Source organism: Myripristis murdjan, chromosome 3 (genome assembly GCF_902150065.1).
Source record: "Myripristis murdjan chromosome 3, fMyrMur1.1, whole genome shotgun sequence".
Classification (NCBI taxonomy): domain Eukaryota; kingdom Metazoa; phylum Chordata; class Actinopteri; order Holocentriformes; family Holocentridae; genus Myripristis; species Myripristis murdjan.
Genome location: NC_043982.1, coordinates 9101008 through 9115847, shown reverse-complemented (window position 1 = coordinate 9115847; position 14840 = coordinate 9101008). Strand labels below are relative to the sequence as shown.

Sequence of the window (14840 nt, the reverse complement as noted above, 5' to 3'; positions counted from 1 at the left end):
TGTGTGTGTGTGTGTGTGTGTGTGTGTGTGTGTGTGTGTGTGCGTGTGTGTGTGAGTTGGGGGGAACGCTGGGATGGTCTTGGTCAGTGGAAGGAACAAGCACAAAGAGTAATCCACTATCAGACTCAAATTAATTTGCTTTCTTAACTATAGTCATGTTTGTAATAGAATTATAAAAATCAATCACTGTTCTTTTAGCTACTACTTAGAAAACTCTAACTTTTCATCATCTGTGAATTATAACTAACAGTTGCCCATCTGTAAGTTTTAAGAGTTGACTTGAGATTTATCTAGTGGTTTCATGTAGCCTACACACACACACAAAAAAAAAAAAACATGTCATCCACTTCGTCAAGCGTGAATATTGCTCATGCAGTTACTGACCTAAAAATAACATGCACTTCACAATATCTATTTATTTTGTTATTTATGTATTTATTACATGTTGATTTTGTTTCTGTCATTACTATTTGTATCTGTTGCAACGGTGTCGGTTCCATGGAGCTAGAAGCACACAAAACAGCGTCACATGAAGGGAGCTCTCTTGTATCCACACAAAATAAATAGCAACTTGGACATGTACAGGGCAAAAGCATGCTACACTGTGCTGTGTATCCTGTAAAATATTGTGTCACAGTATCAAGTACAGGAATGTATAGGATGATGGTGCACTTTAACATTGACCGTGGATGAGATATAGCTGTACATACTTTATTGTGCCTTTGAAGACTGTTTGTAAGACAGTGTTACGCTTTAGCTGTCAAATGAGCTGAGCTTGAATTGGTCTTTGCTATTCCTGCCGGCCTACCACGCGTTAGAGACCTTTCTCTGTCGGTAATATGATCAGCAACTTCACTTATCTAATATCACAATACATATACTGTAGGTTGATTAATTAGTTGGAGTTGCAAAACCTCCGAAGGACAAGAAGCCAAAGCTTACATAATTTGACAGCATTTTTAGTGCTTGCCTGGGTATTTTTAACCCTCTGGGGATCTCAGCCTGTTTTAGAAATTATTTCCTGAAATTACCACTTGTTTAACTACTGTCTCAATACTATCATCACCCCCTTAAAGCTTATATGCACTGGTTCAGCACAATCTAAGCTACAAGTGTATGGGGGGTAGTGTAAGAGACAGTAGCAGAACTCATGCCCAGAGACAAAACAAAACAGAACAAACAAAATATATATTTTTCAAATAGTAACAGTACCCAGTCCCTTTTTGTCCTCATTTTGTGCAGGAAGAGTCAGTTTCCTGGGGTCAACTTAAAGGTAAAATCCATACTTGATTTTTCCCCCCCCCACAAGTATCAGTTTGTGATGTTTCTGTCAGCCTACCTCCACCTGATGTTCTTTCAGCTTCCCTTGTTTTCAGTCACAGGTGGATGTACGAGCATACAAATATAGGTAACAGTGGGTCTTCACAGCTGTGTTCCCCACATCATAACATGTCTTGTGGCTACAATGCATGAAGGTTATTCTATAAAGGCTGCGGTTGTTGGTGTTTCTGTCTCTCCTACAGATGGAGTTCTTCCTGTGTGATTGTTGAACATGGGTGCAGGTGGGACAGAGGTCGGTATAGAGGGAAGACGAATTACACCCTGCCATGCATGGTACACTGCCCACAGCTGTTAGTTTTATCAGTGTAGGGTACCCTGGCCCCAGGCTTGTGAACTGCCTGCCCACTTTTCAAGAATTTCAAGCCATTCAGAGGTCGGGTGTTGACCTACCAATTCAACCCAACCAATCAAATGCCTTTGTCAGGCGGGGCTAAAGCTGGTGATGTCATAAATCATAACACAGATAGTAACAGCTCTGATGTTATGGGGATGCTGATTTGATTGGATATGGATAAACGCTGCTGTTTTAAATTGACTGGAAAAACATCTTCAAATCGGAAACACGGCAACGACAGTGAAGCTGTGCGTCTCATGCCGTTTCAGTGGTTGTTCTCAAGGTGCTTAGCTCTGCTTTTAGTGTGTAAGAAACATGCATTTTGACATATGCTGGATTTAATGAAATAGCACTTCATTCAGTAAGTTCTGCTGGTAAGGGTCACTAATCCCTTGTTTCTTTATCCATTCACAGCAATTAAATTCATTCTTGCCTATGCATAAATGAATGTAATTCTCCATTCAGTGTTAGCTCGCAGTGTCTGGTAACTTCACACCTGAGGCTGGAAATTAATGGGATGTATTTTGAGAACTGGCAATAGCAGGGTGCAAATATAACAGAGAGAGGTTAAATATCACCTGAAAGGATGTGAAAAGTTCTTCCCCGGCTGTCCTGGTATGAACAAAGTTCTCTTGAAAGTCAGTGGCAAGCAGCGTCTTCACAGTTTGATCATGGCGAGTCTGGCAGTGGGTCTTGAGGCTTCCCATTTGTTCTTACTGGTAAAGTCAGCATCTGATGCATCTTCGGTTGGCATGTTAACTTCTGCCATCCATCACCTGTCCAAGCCTCAGTCATGCAGCTCACAAGGATGCACCTAAATACAAAATGTGAAAGGGCCACGCTGTTCCATTTGAGTATTTGTCTTTCTCAAATGTCAGAGGGTGAGATTAAAATAAACTGTAAATGTTCAGTGCATATTATAACATAGCAGCCTGAGGAAATGAAAAACAAGATGGCGAGCATGGCAAGATAAGTCATGCCATAATTCACTGGAAAATTTCAACTGGCTGGATATGCAAAATATTTATATTTGCAGTTTGAAACAGTCGGTGTTTTATAAGTTTCTCCCAATCCCATGGTGCACAGGAAGTGATGCATTTTATGTTTCTGGTTTGTTTGGAATGAACAGAACAGCTGGTGAGCCACTTAGGATAAGCAGCCACTGCGGCTGAACAGACAAATAAGAACTACAAACTTGATCATCAGATGTCACAGTGCGGCCCCCAACAGTTTGATTTAAATGATGCTGATCTGCTGTCTAATCAGTATGACAACATCCTGAAGTTGTTGAATTCTCTTGGTTTGAGTTTGAGCTTTACTTTAAGTTGGTCCACAGACCTCAGAGAGCACTCTGCATCCACTCTTTGGACAGCACTTTCCTGTTTGTTTTTATGTTGCATAACCTGTTGTATACAATCGCTGCGACTCCAGAGGGTTAAATTATAACATCACACTATCCAGTAATAGGTGAATGGTTGTTTACAGCATCAGTCAGGTAGCAAATACAACATCCAAGGCACTCTGGCTTAAAGTTGTGCTCACATCATCTCCTCTCTCCACATCAATTGTCTAATCAGAATTTAGTCGACCCTGAAAAAGCAAAGTTGAACACATGTTGACTTATTGCCCTCAGATGACACAGTCCAAATCCTCCACAGCTTACACACTAGCATACTAACCATTCGTCACATCTTTGGTTGATTTCATGTTCCACTGATACAAATTTACATTCCTCATCTAACTGGCAGTAAGTTTCTATGTAATGTGGTAGAGGTTTATTGCTGTTCATATTTTTACTCAAAATATTATTCCTCTTGCTCTGTATGGGGCAAAAAATCCTTTCTCAAATATGTGATAGTATTTTGTATTTTATTATCATTAAAATATACAAATTTGCTGAATGAAGGCAAAGAGCAAAGAACAATCTCTGATACCGCTCATTGTTACTGTGGGTTATGAAAAATTATTTTATGAAATGTGCTATTCTTGTACTTAACTGTGTTCTAACTATTTTAAATTTCCACAAAAATTGTTGATACTCTTGCAGTAAAGTCAGCTTTTCATACATATGTCCAGGAACCAAAGGTTCTTTCACTTCATTTGTGTTTTTAGTGGTCTCATGTAATGTAAATTGTGTGGAATTTACAGTGTTGGTATACACATAGTCTTTTGATCATGGAGGAAATAAAACTTCAATGAGACAAAATGTGTCTAGTTCTTTGCAGATAATAGATATGCTTATGCATATGCATGTTGTTCATGTCATACAGTCATATCTCCCCTTTGATTTCTTTTTCAAAACATATCAACATGATTGGTGTTCCTCACGTTTGCAGAGCCCGATATCCTGAACAGGTCAAGTGTTCACCAGAATTCATGCTTTTCAAAAATGCAGACAGAAGCCAGCCCATGCAGATAAATTCTGCCGCTACCATTTTTCTCGCTTCACTGTAGTTCTCTCAGCACACTGAACATATTCCAGAGCATCACCTCGCGAAAAAGGTTTCATGTTCCCTGCACCATTTTCCTCTGGTCTTCGAGAGCGATCATCTAAGGCAATCGAACGTCTTGTGACATACAGGCTGTGGCGATCACGTTTACACTACTTTATTCTGAAAACATAACAAGGATTGTGGAAGTTATGATATCAAGCGTGAGTATTTAAACTGTACAAGTAAAGTTAATATTTCACGATAATAAAACTTTCACCACATACCTGCCTCAGATAGCTTCCTTCCTGATCTTTTTTCATCCATCTACAAACTAAATATTAATATCCTCCCTCATATTAGGCAATGAATAAATCTCTAACCTTTACTCTGGTGACGCTGCTAGGCACCTAGATGGCTCCATCCAGCTGAGTTTCTTTTTCTCTACACTTGCCTCAGCATACCTTCTTGCCTCCTGGACTTGATCTACAACCATTTTTCTCTTCCCTGATGACATTTCCTTATTCCATAGAGGAATAAGGCCTTTTTTCAGGCCTACTAACTCCAAGCCTTGTTGCACCCGCCCTGTGATATCCCTGTGTTAGTGCAGACTGCACCTGTCGGTCTGCCTTTCTTGGAGTACATTGCTGCCGTGCTAACACGGATGCCGCTGGACTCCTCACTATTGAATCCTTCAGTTCTGACAGTATATTTACATTAATCTCCTCTGCTATGCTAGATACACTATATAGACAGAAGTATTGGGCCACAACATTTAATCATTGAATTCATTCAGTCCCATTGCCACAGGTGTGGAAAATTACAAACATTTGTGAAGGAATGGCTCGTTGTAAAGAGCTCACTGAATTTCAGTGTGGCACTGTAATAGTAATGTAATAGGATGCCACTACTGCAACAAGTCAGTTGGTGAAATTTCGTCCCTCCTAGATTTTCCACTATCAGCTGTAAGTGGGATTATTGCAAAGTGGAAGTTAGGAACCACAGCAACTCAGCCACCAGGTGGCAGCACCATGTAAAGTTACAGAGCGGGGTCGCTGAGCGCTGAGGTGCATAGTGCATAAAAGTGGCTGAAGCTCTGCTGACTCAATAACTGCCAAACACACCAGTCTTCCAGTTCAAGTTGGGCCACAGTCTATAAAAATGCAAATATTGCATTTCAGACGTACGACGGCATATTAGGGCTATTGTAGAGGGGAAAAAAATTATGGAGAAAATAAGAATTTTTGAGATTAAAGTTGTAAATTTATAAGAAAAAAAACCTCAGATATTCTCTGAGATTAAAGTGGTAGATTTACAAGAAAAAAAAATTCTCACAAATTTGTAATTAAAAAGCTCCAAAATTCTGGGAATATGAAGTCTCAAATTTATGAGAATAAATTCTCATAAATTCTGAATATAAAGTTACAAATTTAGTTGAGAAAGAAGAAAGTTTGTCTTATTTTTCATTTTTCTCATAAATTTATTATCTTAGTATTTTTGAATTTTTTCTCATAAATGTTTGAGTTCTTCCCTGTAAAATAACCACTTTAATCTCAGATTTTTTTCTCTCAGAATATTTAGGATTAGCTGCTTTGACATTGAATGAATGAACAGATGAATTGAAGAGTTCAACTTTGATCTCGATAACATGAGATTCATTTGCAGCAGGCCCTGCCAGGGAGCAAGGCTTGGGGCTTTTATTTTGAAGATGCGAGCTCCACTTCCGCCAGCCTGGCCAGGGGGAGCTGAGCCACAGGGGCAGTCTGCGGGTCTGCAGCTACACCTCACTCAAAACCGAGAAAACACGAGACAGATGTGTAACCGAGAAAACACGAGAAAACACCACTGTCGCCCACCCAGTCTCCTGAGCCTTTGTTGTCTGTGTGCGTGTGTGTGTTTCAGGTTGCAGTCCTGTCCACTTGTTTCCTGCCACTACACACCTGTTCCCTACTGCAATCAGCGCAGGCCTCTCCTCGCTGCAGCAGCTCTTCTTCACTAATCAGCCTCAGCAGTTTACTGACCTCTTACCCCGTCAACTGACCAGCTCCTTCAATCTGAACCCCGAACGCCTCAATTTGTTTCCCAGAGCCATTTGCTAAGATTTTTACATCATACACTCGTTTTTGTATGTCTCTATTTGGGTTATTCAGCCAAATATGGTATTTTACGTCACATGTAACCATGACATGGGCGTGTTTTATGAGTGCTGCTGGAGGAGCTGAGTGTGCAGACCTTTTTCACAGCAACCATTTCACATTAATTAAATGTTCCTTTTCATTTCAGTATATTCTTAAGGACACGAACAGGTTAAGTGATCCATTTTGTCAGGTTGCACTAATTCTAATGAAACAGTTTTGTCAAAGAAACCTATTAAATATAGTAATAAGTATTTGACCAGATTTTTTATTTTGATAGCTTTATTTACAATCAATAAACAAGACCAACATGCACACATGCGCGCGCACGCACACACACACACACACACACACACACAGTCCCTGCCAAAATGAGTAGTACATTCTGTTGAGGAAGAGAGCCATCAGGAATTGAATGCAACCAATATTAACAACACATCTCAGGGAAACGGAGTTGGCAAATGTTAAGAAAAAAAAAATCTCGCAAAGTGACGAGTGTCTGGTGAAGAGGCTTAACAGGTTTTGCTGGTGATATCGAAAGGATGCGGGATATATTGTATTCATTTATTTATGAACTCCAGACACAGCATGACAGTGTCAAGTAGACTCTTTCAGCTACTTGACACATGAACATTTTCATGGCAAAGCTCCAAGATGCCCTCCTTCACCAGCCCTGGTGTGAGCGCCCATAAAGTGACGATGAGAAATAATTCAGCATTCTGTGGGTCCGCAAAACTGCTACATTTTGTTGTCTATGGAGTAGCCCCAGATTTTACAGTTAAACAGTCACTATAAACATCATCTGCACATTTTTGATTGATTTGACGTAATAATGGTAATTAAAAAAACACCTGATTGTACATGTGTAAAAGTAGAGGTTTCAGTGCCATGATGGAAATACATTCTGACTTTTGCTGCAGATGCTACACAGGAGAGGATACTTGAATGAATGAATCTACAGCTATGGTACAGTAATAGGCATCAGAAGAGTATTACACATCTGTGAGGGATCAACAGAGAGTATAGCACAATATGGAGACCCAGATATGTTCATTGTATGTGGAAAATAACTTTTAGGGAAACCTTTATGTTTCTCTCCTGTTCCTCATCCTCAGCCCGCTCGTCCCCAGATCCTTCGCCACGTCTGATTGCCCTGACATTACCAAGTACTCCTCCTCATCCTCCTCCTCCTCCTCCTCACCCTCCTCCTCCTCCGCCTCCTCCTCCTCCTGTGCCTCTTCCTCCTCTGGCTTCAAGCAGCCATCGCAGCTGAACGTCAGGCTCTCCGCCTCCATCACCGGATCCTCCTCCTCGACTTCCACCTTCACCTCTGCCTCCTTCGCCTCTTCCTCTTCCTCCTCTTCCTCTTCATCTTCCTCCTCTTCTTCATCCTCTTCTTCCTCCTCCGCTTTCTCCTCCTCAGCTTCCTCTGCCGCTGCCTCCTCCTCCATTTCGTCATCCTCCTCCATCTCCATCTCCTCCTCTTCCTCCTCATCATCGATCATTCCCTCCTCTTCCTCGCCATAAGCATCATCTTCCCTCGGGTAGTGGAACACATCCTGGTGGTCGCTGAAGGTGATTTGCTTTTTTCCTCCATTGTGACTCTGGAGCTCTTTGCTGACTTCCCAGCCCAACTTCTCCTCCCTCCTCTCTCTCGCACGCAGGAGTGGAGAGGGACAAAGCAAATGCCTTTTCTCTGCTATCTTCTCCTCCTCCTCCTCCTCTTCCTCCTCCTCTTCTTCTTCCTCCTCTCCTCCTTCCTCCTCTTCCTCTTCGTCTTCTTCCTCCTCTTCCTCCGTTTCCTCTTGCACTACTTCCAGTTTCCTCTCCACCTCCTCTTCCTCCTCTTGTTCCATCCTCTCTGCCAGGGCCTCGGCAGTGGGTGTGCACAAAAGCGACTCCTCCAGAATGATGTTGTCATACACCTGACCGTAGGGGTCATCATCGTAGTCTGGGTATGTCTCCTCAGGGTAGCCTGCACATGCACACACAAAAGAAATATTATTTGATAAATATGTAGGAAATATATCTGGAGTCGAAATGTGCTTGGTGCATGTACTGTCAATTTAAAAAAAGCAGTTTTGTGAAGTACTTGAGGATGAAGAAGCTGTTACCTTCCCAGTCCGCTGTGTAAGGCACCTCCTCAGCCTCCATCTCCGGCGTGGCCCCCTCCAACCGGCCCTCTTGCATCACTCGAGTGATCTGTCTAATCTGCCTCAATAATTTCTCCTCCTGCTTTGATGGCGCATTTTTACTCTTCCTCTTCCTGCCACTAGAAAGCAGCACAGACATAGGAACAGAGTCAAGCATGAAGGCAGTGCTACAACGATCACTCCTTAATGCTCAGTAAATTTCTCCTAATCAGTTACATTCACTTAAAATCGGTGGTTCTCAACCCAGGAGGTCTCCAGAAAGATTAGTATGGAGTAGGAGTATTTTAATTTCACTATTTTTTTTCATTGACTAGAGGTCAGCTCAGTGACAGAATGTGCATGAATGACTATTCTGTTCATAGGTTTCACTCACTGTTAATCTGCTAATCTTCAGTTCAGACAGTTATGGAATGACTAAATCTGCTTTCCAGTTTGCTGGATGTGGATTCTGACAGCAGCCGAATATACGGTAGCTGCAATGTTGCTATGACGTCTGAAGAGAGCAGCCTACAGAATACACTGAGAATACATACAAACGTTTCAAATTCAAATTAGACTGGATATGTCACTGTGTGTGTTTTTAGTCAATATTTGCCACAGTACTTCCATAATTCATTTTATTTGAATGATTTTAAGTGCATTATTGTATGATAAAGGTAAAGAGAATGTTATATTTTTTATTCTATCTGATTTAACATATCCAGCAGTAGTTGAAAGTGAAAGTGTTGTGGATGTTGTGTTGTATGTTTTTGGAGATTGTAACTTTGTTATCTAATGATAATCAAAATTAGGCTCAATCTGCTGTAGACTACTGACACATGACATATGTATATTCTTAACCGTGTGTTGTTTCAAAAAGTGTTGCTAGCTGTTTTCTGCATCCCTGTAACCATGACAATCACTATGCCATGATGCTCTCAGCTGGCAAGCACATAACTAGCAGCTAGTTTCCTGACAAATGCTTTTATTTTGACTAGAGTAAAAATTCAGCCAAAGTAACAGCACATTCACTTAAATAAAACATTTCATACATTCTCTCTTTGAATACTTTGCCCTCTCTTTTTGGTCTCTTTCACTGGCATACAAAATCATCCAAATAAGGGGTAATTTCTATGGTTGTCCTCTCATGTGGGCAGTAAATCTTGGCATTTCAAGAGAACAAAAATAGCCATTCACCCTCCAGAACTGCGGCTCTTTCTAGAGGTGATCCTCTCCATCATTTTCTCTGCTTCCCGCAGCTTCTCTTGAAGCCGGGAGAGCTCGTACTCAGGTACTAAGAGATTTAAAAAGCAAACAGAAAACAGTTTGATTATTGTATCTCCAGAGGTTTCTGTCTCTCTGAGCTTATAAACTCACTGTATCAATGCATCTTAGAAGTAAATGAATAAATCATGATAAAATAGCAAATTAATCAGCTAAAACAAGTTGTCCTTGATGATAATGTCAAACTTCCAGTTGTTGCTGAAGTTAGTGCACTCAGTGAAAAGCTTTAGTCAGGGGACGGAGCGTGGGCGGGAGGGAGGCAGGTGATGAATCCGGCTGGTCCACTGCTGTCGGAGCATTTTCCACTCATGTTAACAGGGAAATGTACACAGTTACCTGATTCACTGTGGAAATGCTCTCATTATTCCTTTTTCCACATTTATTGGGTGCATGTGCACAGTAGTGCCTAGTACAAGAATGATGTCATGAAGATGTCATCCTCTCTTTTATTGTTATTACCTGTTTATTTTATCACTGCTATTTTTCTTTTATTGTTGTTATTATTTAAACCACAATTTTTACTGGTATGCCTTATTATTGTGCCTGAATGACATTTACATTGGGGTAATGTTTAATTGATAAATAGAGCATAGAGACTTCTCTTCTTATCACTATCACATTATACCCTCATACAATTGATATGCATTAGATGACTGCAGCTATAAAGACTGTGCAGTTAAATGATATTAGGCAGTTGTTGAATGAAGTAACCTTTGATGCTGGCATCAGTCTAAGTCTGACAAAAGTGGAAACAAAGCTCTCTGGATCACCATCGACTTTATTACCAAGTTCCTCGGCTCCAGATACATTTTGTGAGGCCCTTGAAAAATGGAGATCAAATCAATGAAACAAGGTGCAGGTTGATTGGACATAAAGCCCTTCAGTCATAAAAGAGGTGACAGATGAAGAAAAACTCATTTGGAAGATGAAACGGTTTCCAAGAGGCCTATTACGTGCCTTTCATCGTGCTGAATTAGCAAATGTACTCACGGATCTTATTTTCCACATTCCCTTTTGTCAGTGTACAGTAGTATGCTGATTTTGTGGTCTTCCTTTTGCATGTCAGCTGTGAAAATAGAAGAGATTATTAGAAGAGAACATGTGTATATACATTTTCTTGCGCAGTTGAGAGAGCTTTAAATTTGAGAGCAAATATGCGAAGTGGGTGTAAGTATGTGCATGTATGTTAATGTATTTTATAGCCAGTTACATTACTTTTCCCATACTGCAGTTATCCTGAATTTGCTTGAATGTGCAGCTCATAGCAGTTACCTTGTAGATGATGTAGAGGATGTAAAGGAGGATTCCAAAGCCATAGATGGGGATGATTTGACCCATCAGGTTGTATTTTTTGGCTCTTCCTTTGCCTTTTGCTTTGGCCATGATCTCAGCACTGTGTGCGATGGAGTAAGTAGGGTCCACCCCCCACTGGTCCGGGTCTTCTGGTGATGACAGCCGATGCATCATGGGAGGGTAAAACCCTGGTCCCACTATGAGATCAGAGGAGATGAGAAGGATCAAGATGTGGATCAAGGTAAGTGTAAATATTCCCAGGTGAGTCTATTCATTCCCAGACCAATAGCAGTATAATTTCTCATCCCAGTAATACTGTTAGTTACTTTGTTGTGTATGTTCCAATACTCCTTCCAAATCTGAGCTGAGCACCCTTTTTTTTTATGGTCCTTATGAATGATTCACTGGGCCAAAAGCCTGAGCTTGGTCTCTGTTTTGTCATGAACACTTTAAAGGTGTGCTAAGTTTAGTTTCTTTTCAAATTCTGAGTTTCTGTGAATGTTTCCTGCAAATGTCTTTCAGACATTGTGGATCTGTGGAAACAATGTCTATTGCCTGGCTGCTGCGTTGCAAAATTAGGACCAGAGAAACTGAGGTTAAAACTTTGATTCAATCAAGGGTTAGGGCATATTGAGACAGTTTTTCTTTTTTTTTTTTTTAATGCCATAAAAACTGAATGTAGTATTCCAATAAATAGCATGAAAAAAAAAACTGATAATTTGGTTGGGATAACCGCAGTCATTCACACACATTTGATAATTTGACATCATTCTGTGATGTATTTCCAACTTAACATTAAATCTTGCAAAGATGATTCATGCATAAGTGCCAAAGCTAATTCACCGAGACTTACAGCTATAGGGTTTTCACAAAAAAAAAAAAAAAAAAAGACTGAAAATGTAATGGGTCCACTTGCTCCGTGCCAAATAGTCCATTTCACTTCCAGACAAAGTGTTTGACAATATTGTGTCATCCAAGGAATTTAAAAACCTTTCAGTTTGAAATACAAGATTGCACTTATCAAAACTCAGATAGACCCAGACTGTGCATAATGAAACATGAATTTTATAACAGTGATACCAAATGAACTTCCTCCATGCTTGATTAACATCACCTCTATTTGGTGTAAAGCTAATAATATTTATAGGGAGTGGCTCTGCTCAGAGGCTCAATTTTAAACCACTGTCCCCTGTGGCAGGCCAGAATGTCTGTATTTTTATGGAAAATGACACATCTTTTTAAAGTAATGTCTAATAATACCAGGAGTCCCTTGTGATGACCGCACCATTCTGGCAACGCCTCGAGGCTCCCACACTTCAGAAGGTTAAAATGACATCATGTTGCTCATGATGATTTAATACTTCCACGGTTAGACCCCAGGGGAAAGTATGGTGCTGTGTCTACTGCCCAGCCCAAAAATACCACCTACTCAAGCTGTACGGGTATTTGAAAAACACTAAGAAAAAGCCATAAATAACGTATACAGTCTTCAAAATAAAAGCGCACTATCATAGCCTAGCCAGCCACATGGTCCAGGGTATAGATAGTCAAAGTCCTGCCTGCCAGTGGCCACATGCAGCCCATCAGGGTATTGATGATGGCCCCTGCCAAAAGCCAATCAAATCCCAAAACATGTGCGCAGAAACAACTGCACTGTTTCCCTTTAACCCTTTGAATCTCAGGAGCCCGTTGATAGTAGAGCTTTCTGAAAAATTTTATTTCACCATCTGAAGAAAATTCACTTCAGTCCTTTTTCTTTTTCTTTTTTTAGGGGGAATTATTTTGTAATTTATTAGAAAGTTTGTTATTATTATTTTGAAATTAAATTTTAAGTATACGATCATGATCAATACAAATGTTTATTTTTCCTGTTATTTCAAATAAATCAGTGAATTAATTAACTTGTAATTTTGCAGTACTATTATTTTTCTTAACATTTCTGGTCATTTTTGATATTTCTTTATTTTATTTTTTTTTTTCCTTTTTTGTCACCTAATTTTCTGGTCATTTTCTCAAAATAGTTTACTAACTATTGGACCATTTTCTATTACTTTAGGTCATTAATTTTATATCTTGGTTCCAGTTGTTTAAATGGGAAACAAGTTTCTGCTGTTGTGGCCAGCTGCCTTATATCATGGTATGTTTGTAATGTTAGTTAAGCAGGACAAATGATTAGGATATATACATTTTGAAAGGAACGAGGATAATAATGGCTTCTTTTTATCCAGCAGCCCCCGGCCACCTTTCATTGTCCAAAATGAAAAATATATATCTAAACAACAACATAAAACAGTGCATTAAACAAATAAATAGCAATATTTCAGTTTGTGAAGGCTTATTGCATGGTTGATAAAAGATCTTCTGTACATCCATACATATTTTTTGGTATTTTGAAACATAAAGTATTTCTAAACATCTTCTGAAATATAGGTGATTTTTTTTTTTTTTCCCCACAAACCCTGGGTACCTGTAGCACTTCCTAAAATTATGATAGCACTATGATAGGCCGCTTGGCCCATGGCTCAGTCTGTACAGTCGGAGTAACAGCTGGCAACAGGAGCAGCAGCAACAAAAACAACATCAAAGATGGAGCAGGATGATGATGGATGGATGATGATGATCTGTTAAGCCGCCTTACCCTCAGGCTGCCCCGTCTCCTTCTTCCCTCTGGGTAAAAGCATTTTGGGGAGGAAGAGAGAGATGCAGAGAACGGAGCATGATATCAGAGTAACCTTCTGGCAAGTTGTGATAGACATTTTGTCTTGTAAGACCGCAATCATTCATGTAATTCACGAAACTGTGAAACCAGCATCTGCAGATGTCATCACCCCCCACTGACGTTCTGCTCAGATTAGACCAGATTATTGCTGCATTCAAGTGCTGTTAGAAATATAGGCCACTTGGTGACAGTATACACAAACAACCCAGCAAAGCAGTGCATATGCTGGAGATGTTGTGCTGTTCTAAGAAGTGATGTTCATGGGGTCAACTGCATTTTTCTTTTTAATAAATGTATTAAAGGTTAATTACATGCCTGATGTGAATTTCCTCCTTTAATTTCTTCCTTTGCAGCACAAAGAAAGTCTGTGCTGCTTGATTTCTAAAGCAAAACAACAGGACAGCAAAACATTACAGTCTGCATTGCTGTTGTTTCTGAAAAAATGGCACTTAATGCACAAACCATATTTATAATAGGGATTTACAGGGAACACTTGAAAACAGCATATGAATCAATCGGCCCTGTAGATTCACTGGTGTGTGCTTCATCTGAGGCAGCAGCAGATGGCAGTGCAGGCTCAGGCACGGAGAGGTGGGACACTGAAGATGAACTCCAGCAGATCACCAAATCCATTTGTGGCCCATTCAGGTTGTTTCACTGACATGAACATTTTTAGTTTGGTCTGAATGAATGGTTTTCTCGGTGGTGTTGGCGAGGTTATCCTTTTGGCTTTTTTTTTTTTTCCATCATTCAGTTTTATCACATCATGTTGAGCATTTTCAGATCTTAAGTGAACAAATAGGACAAGCAAGTGTACTTTGTAAGATTCTGAATATTTTTCCCCAAAACATACAGTGGTCCTCATCTGGTCCCTGTAATGTGCATGTTGCAGCAGTATTATGACACACCTTTTTGTCGACCCTAAAAAAAATTGCTAAAAGGACTCGTGGTGTGTTTATAGTCCTCCATAATGAGTTTGTAGTGATTTTGCACGACTTTATTTTCTGTCTCATTTGGCATCACTCTAATGTGTGTGTGGTGTAGTAAACCATGTTTGGAGGGCAATTTTTTTCCGAACATGAGTGTATATTAATAGTGATAACACCAGTCTTGGCATTATCCTGTTAGATTTTGCCATTCCATCAGGTGCACCCATCCCATTGGCCACAAACG

The 14840-nt window shown here is 40.1% G+C and overlaps 1 protein-coding gene across 2 annotated transcripts; it reads right to left on the bottom strand.

Annotated features, from left to right (window-relative positions):
* Positions 1-6933: 6933 nt before the first annotated feature.
* On the bottom strand, positions 6934-13777 carry ric3a (RIC3 acetylcholine receptor chaperone a). Of its 2 annotated transcripts, none has more exons than XM_030045929.1 (6): positions 13587-13777; positions 10928-11145; positions 10646-10721; positions 9569-9665; positions 8354-8511; positions 6934-8214 (listed from the first exon to the last, which is right to left on the bottom strand). In XM_030045929.1, the coding sequence occupies exons 1-6, from the start codon at positions 13726-13728 to the stop codon at positions 7325-7327; spliced, it is 1581 nt and encodes a 526-aa protein (XP_029901789.1). In that variant the 5' UTR covers positions 13729-13777; the 3' UTR covers positions 6934-7324. The 2 variants fall into 2 exon arrangements, with proteins under 2 accessions (XP_029901789.1, XP_029901798.1); XM_030045938.1 differs by having other exon boundaries at positions 8354-8505.
* Between the last annotated feature and the right edge of the window lie 1063 nt (positions 13778-14840).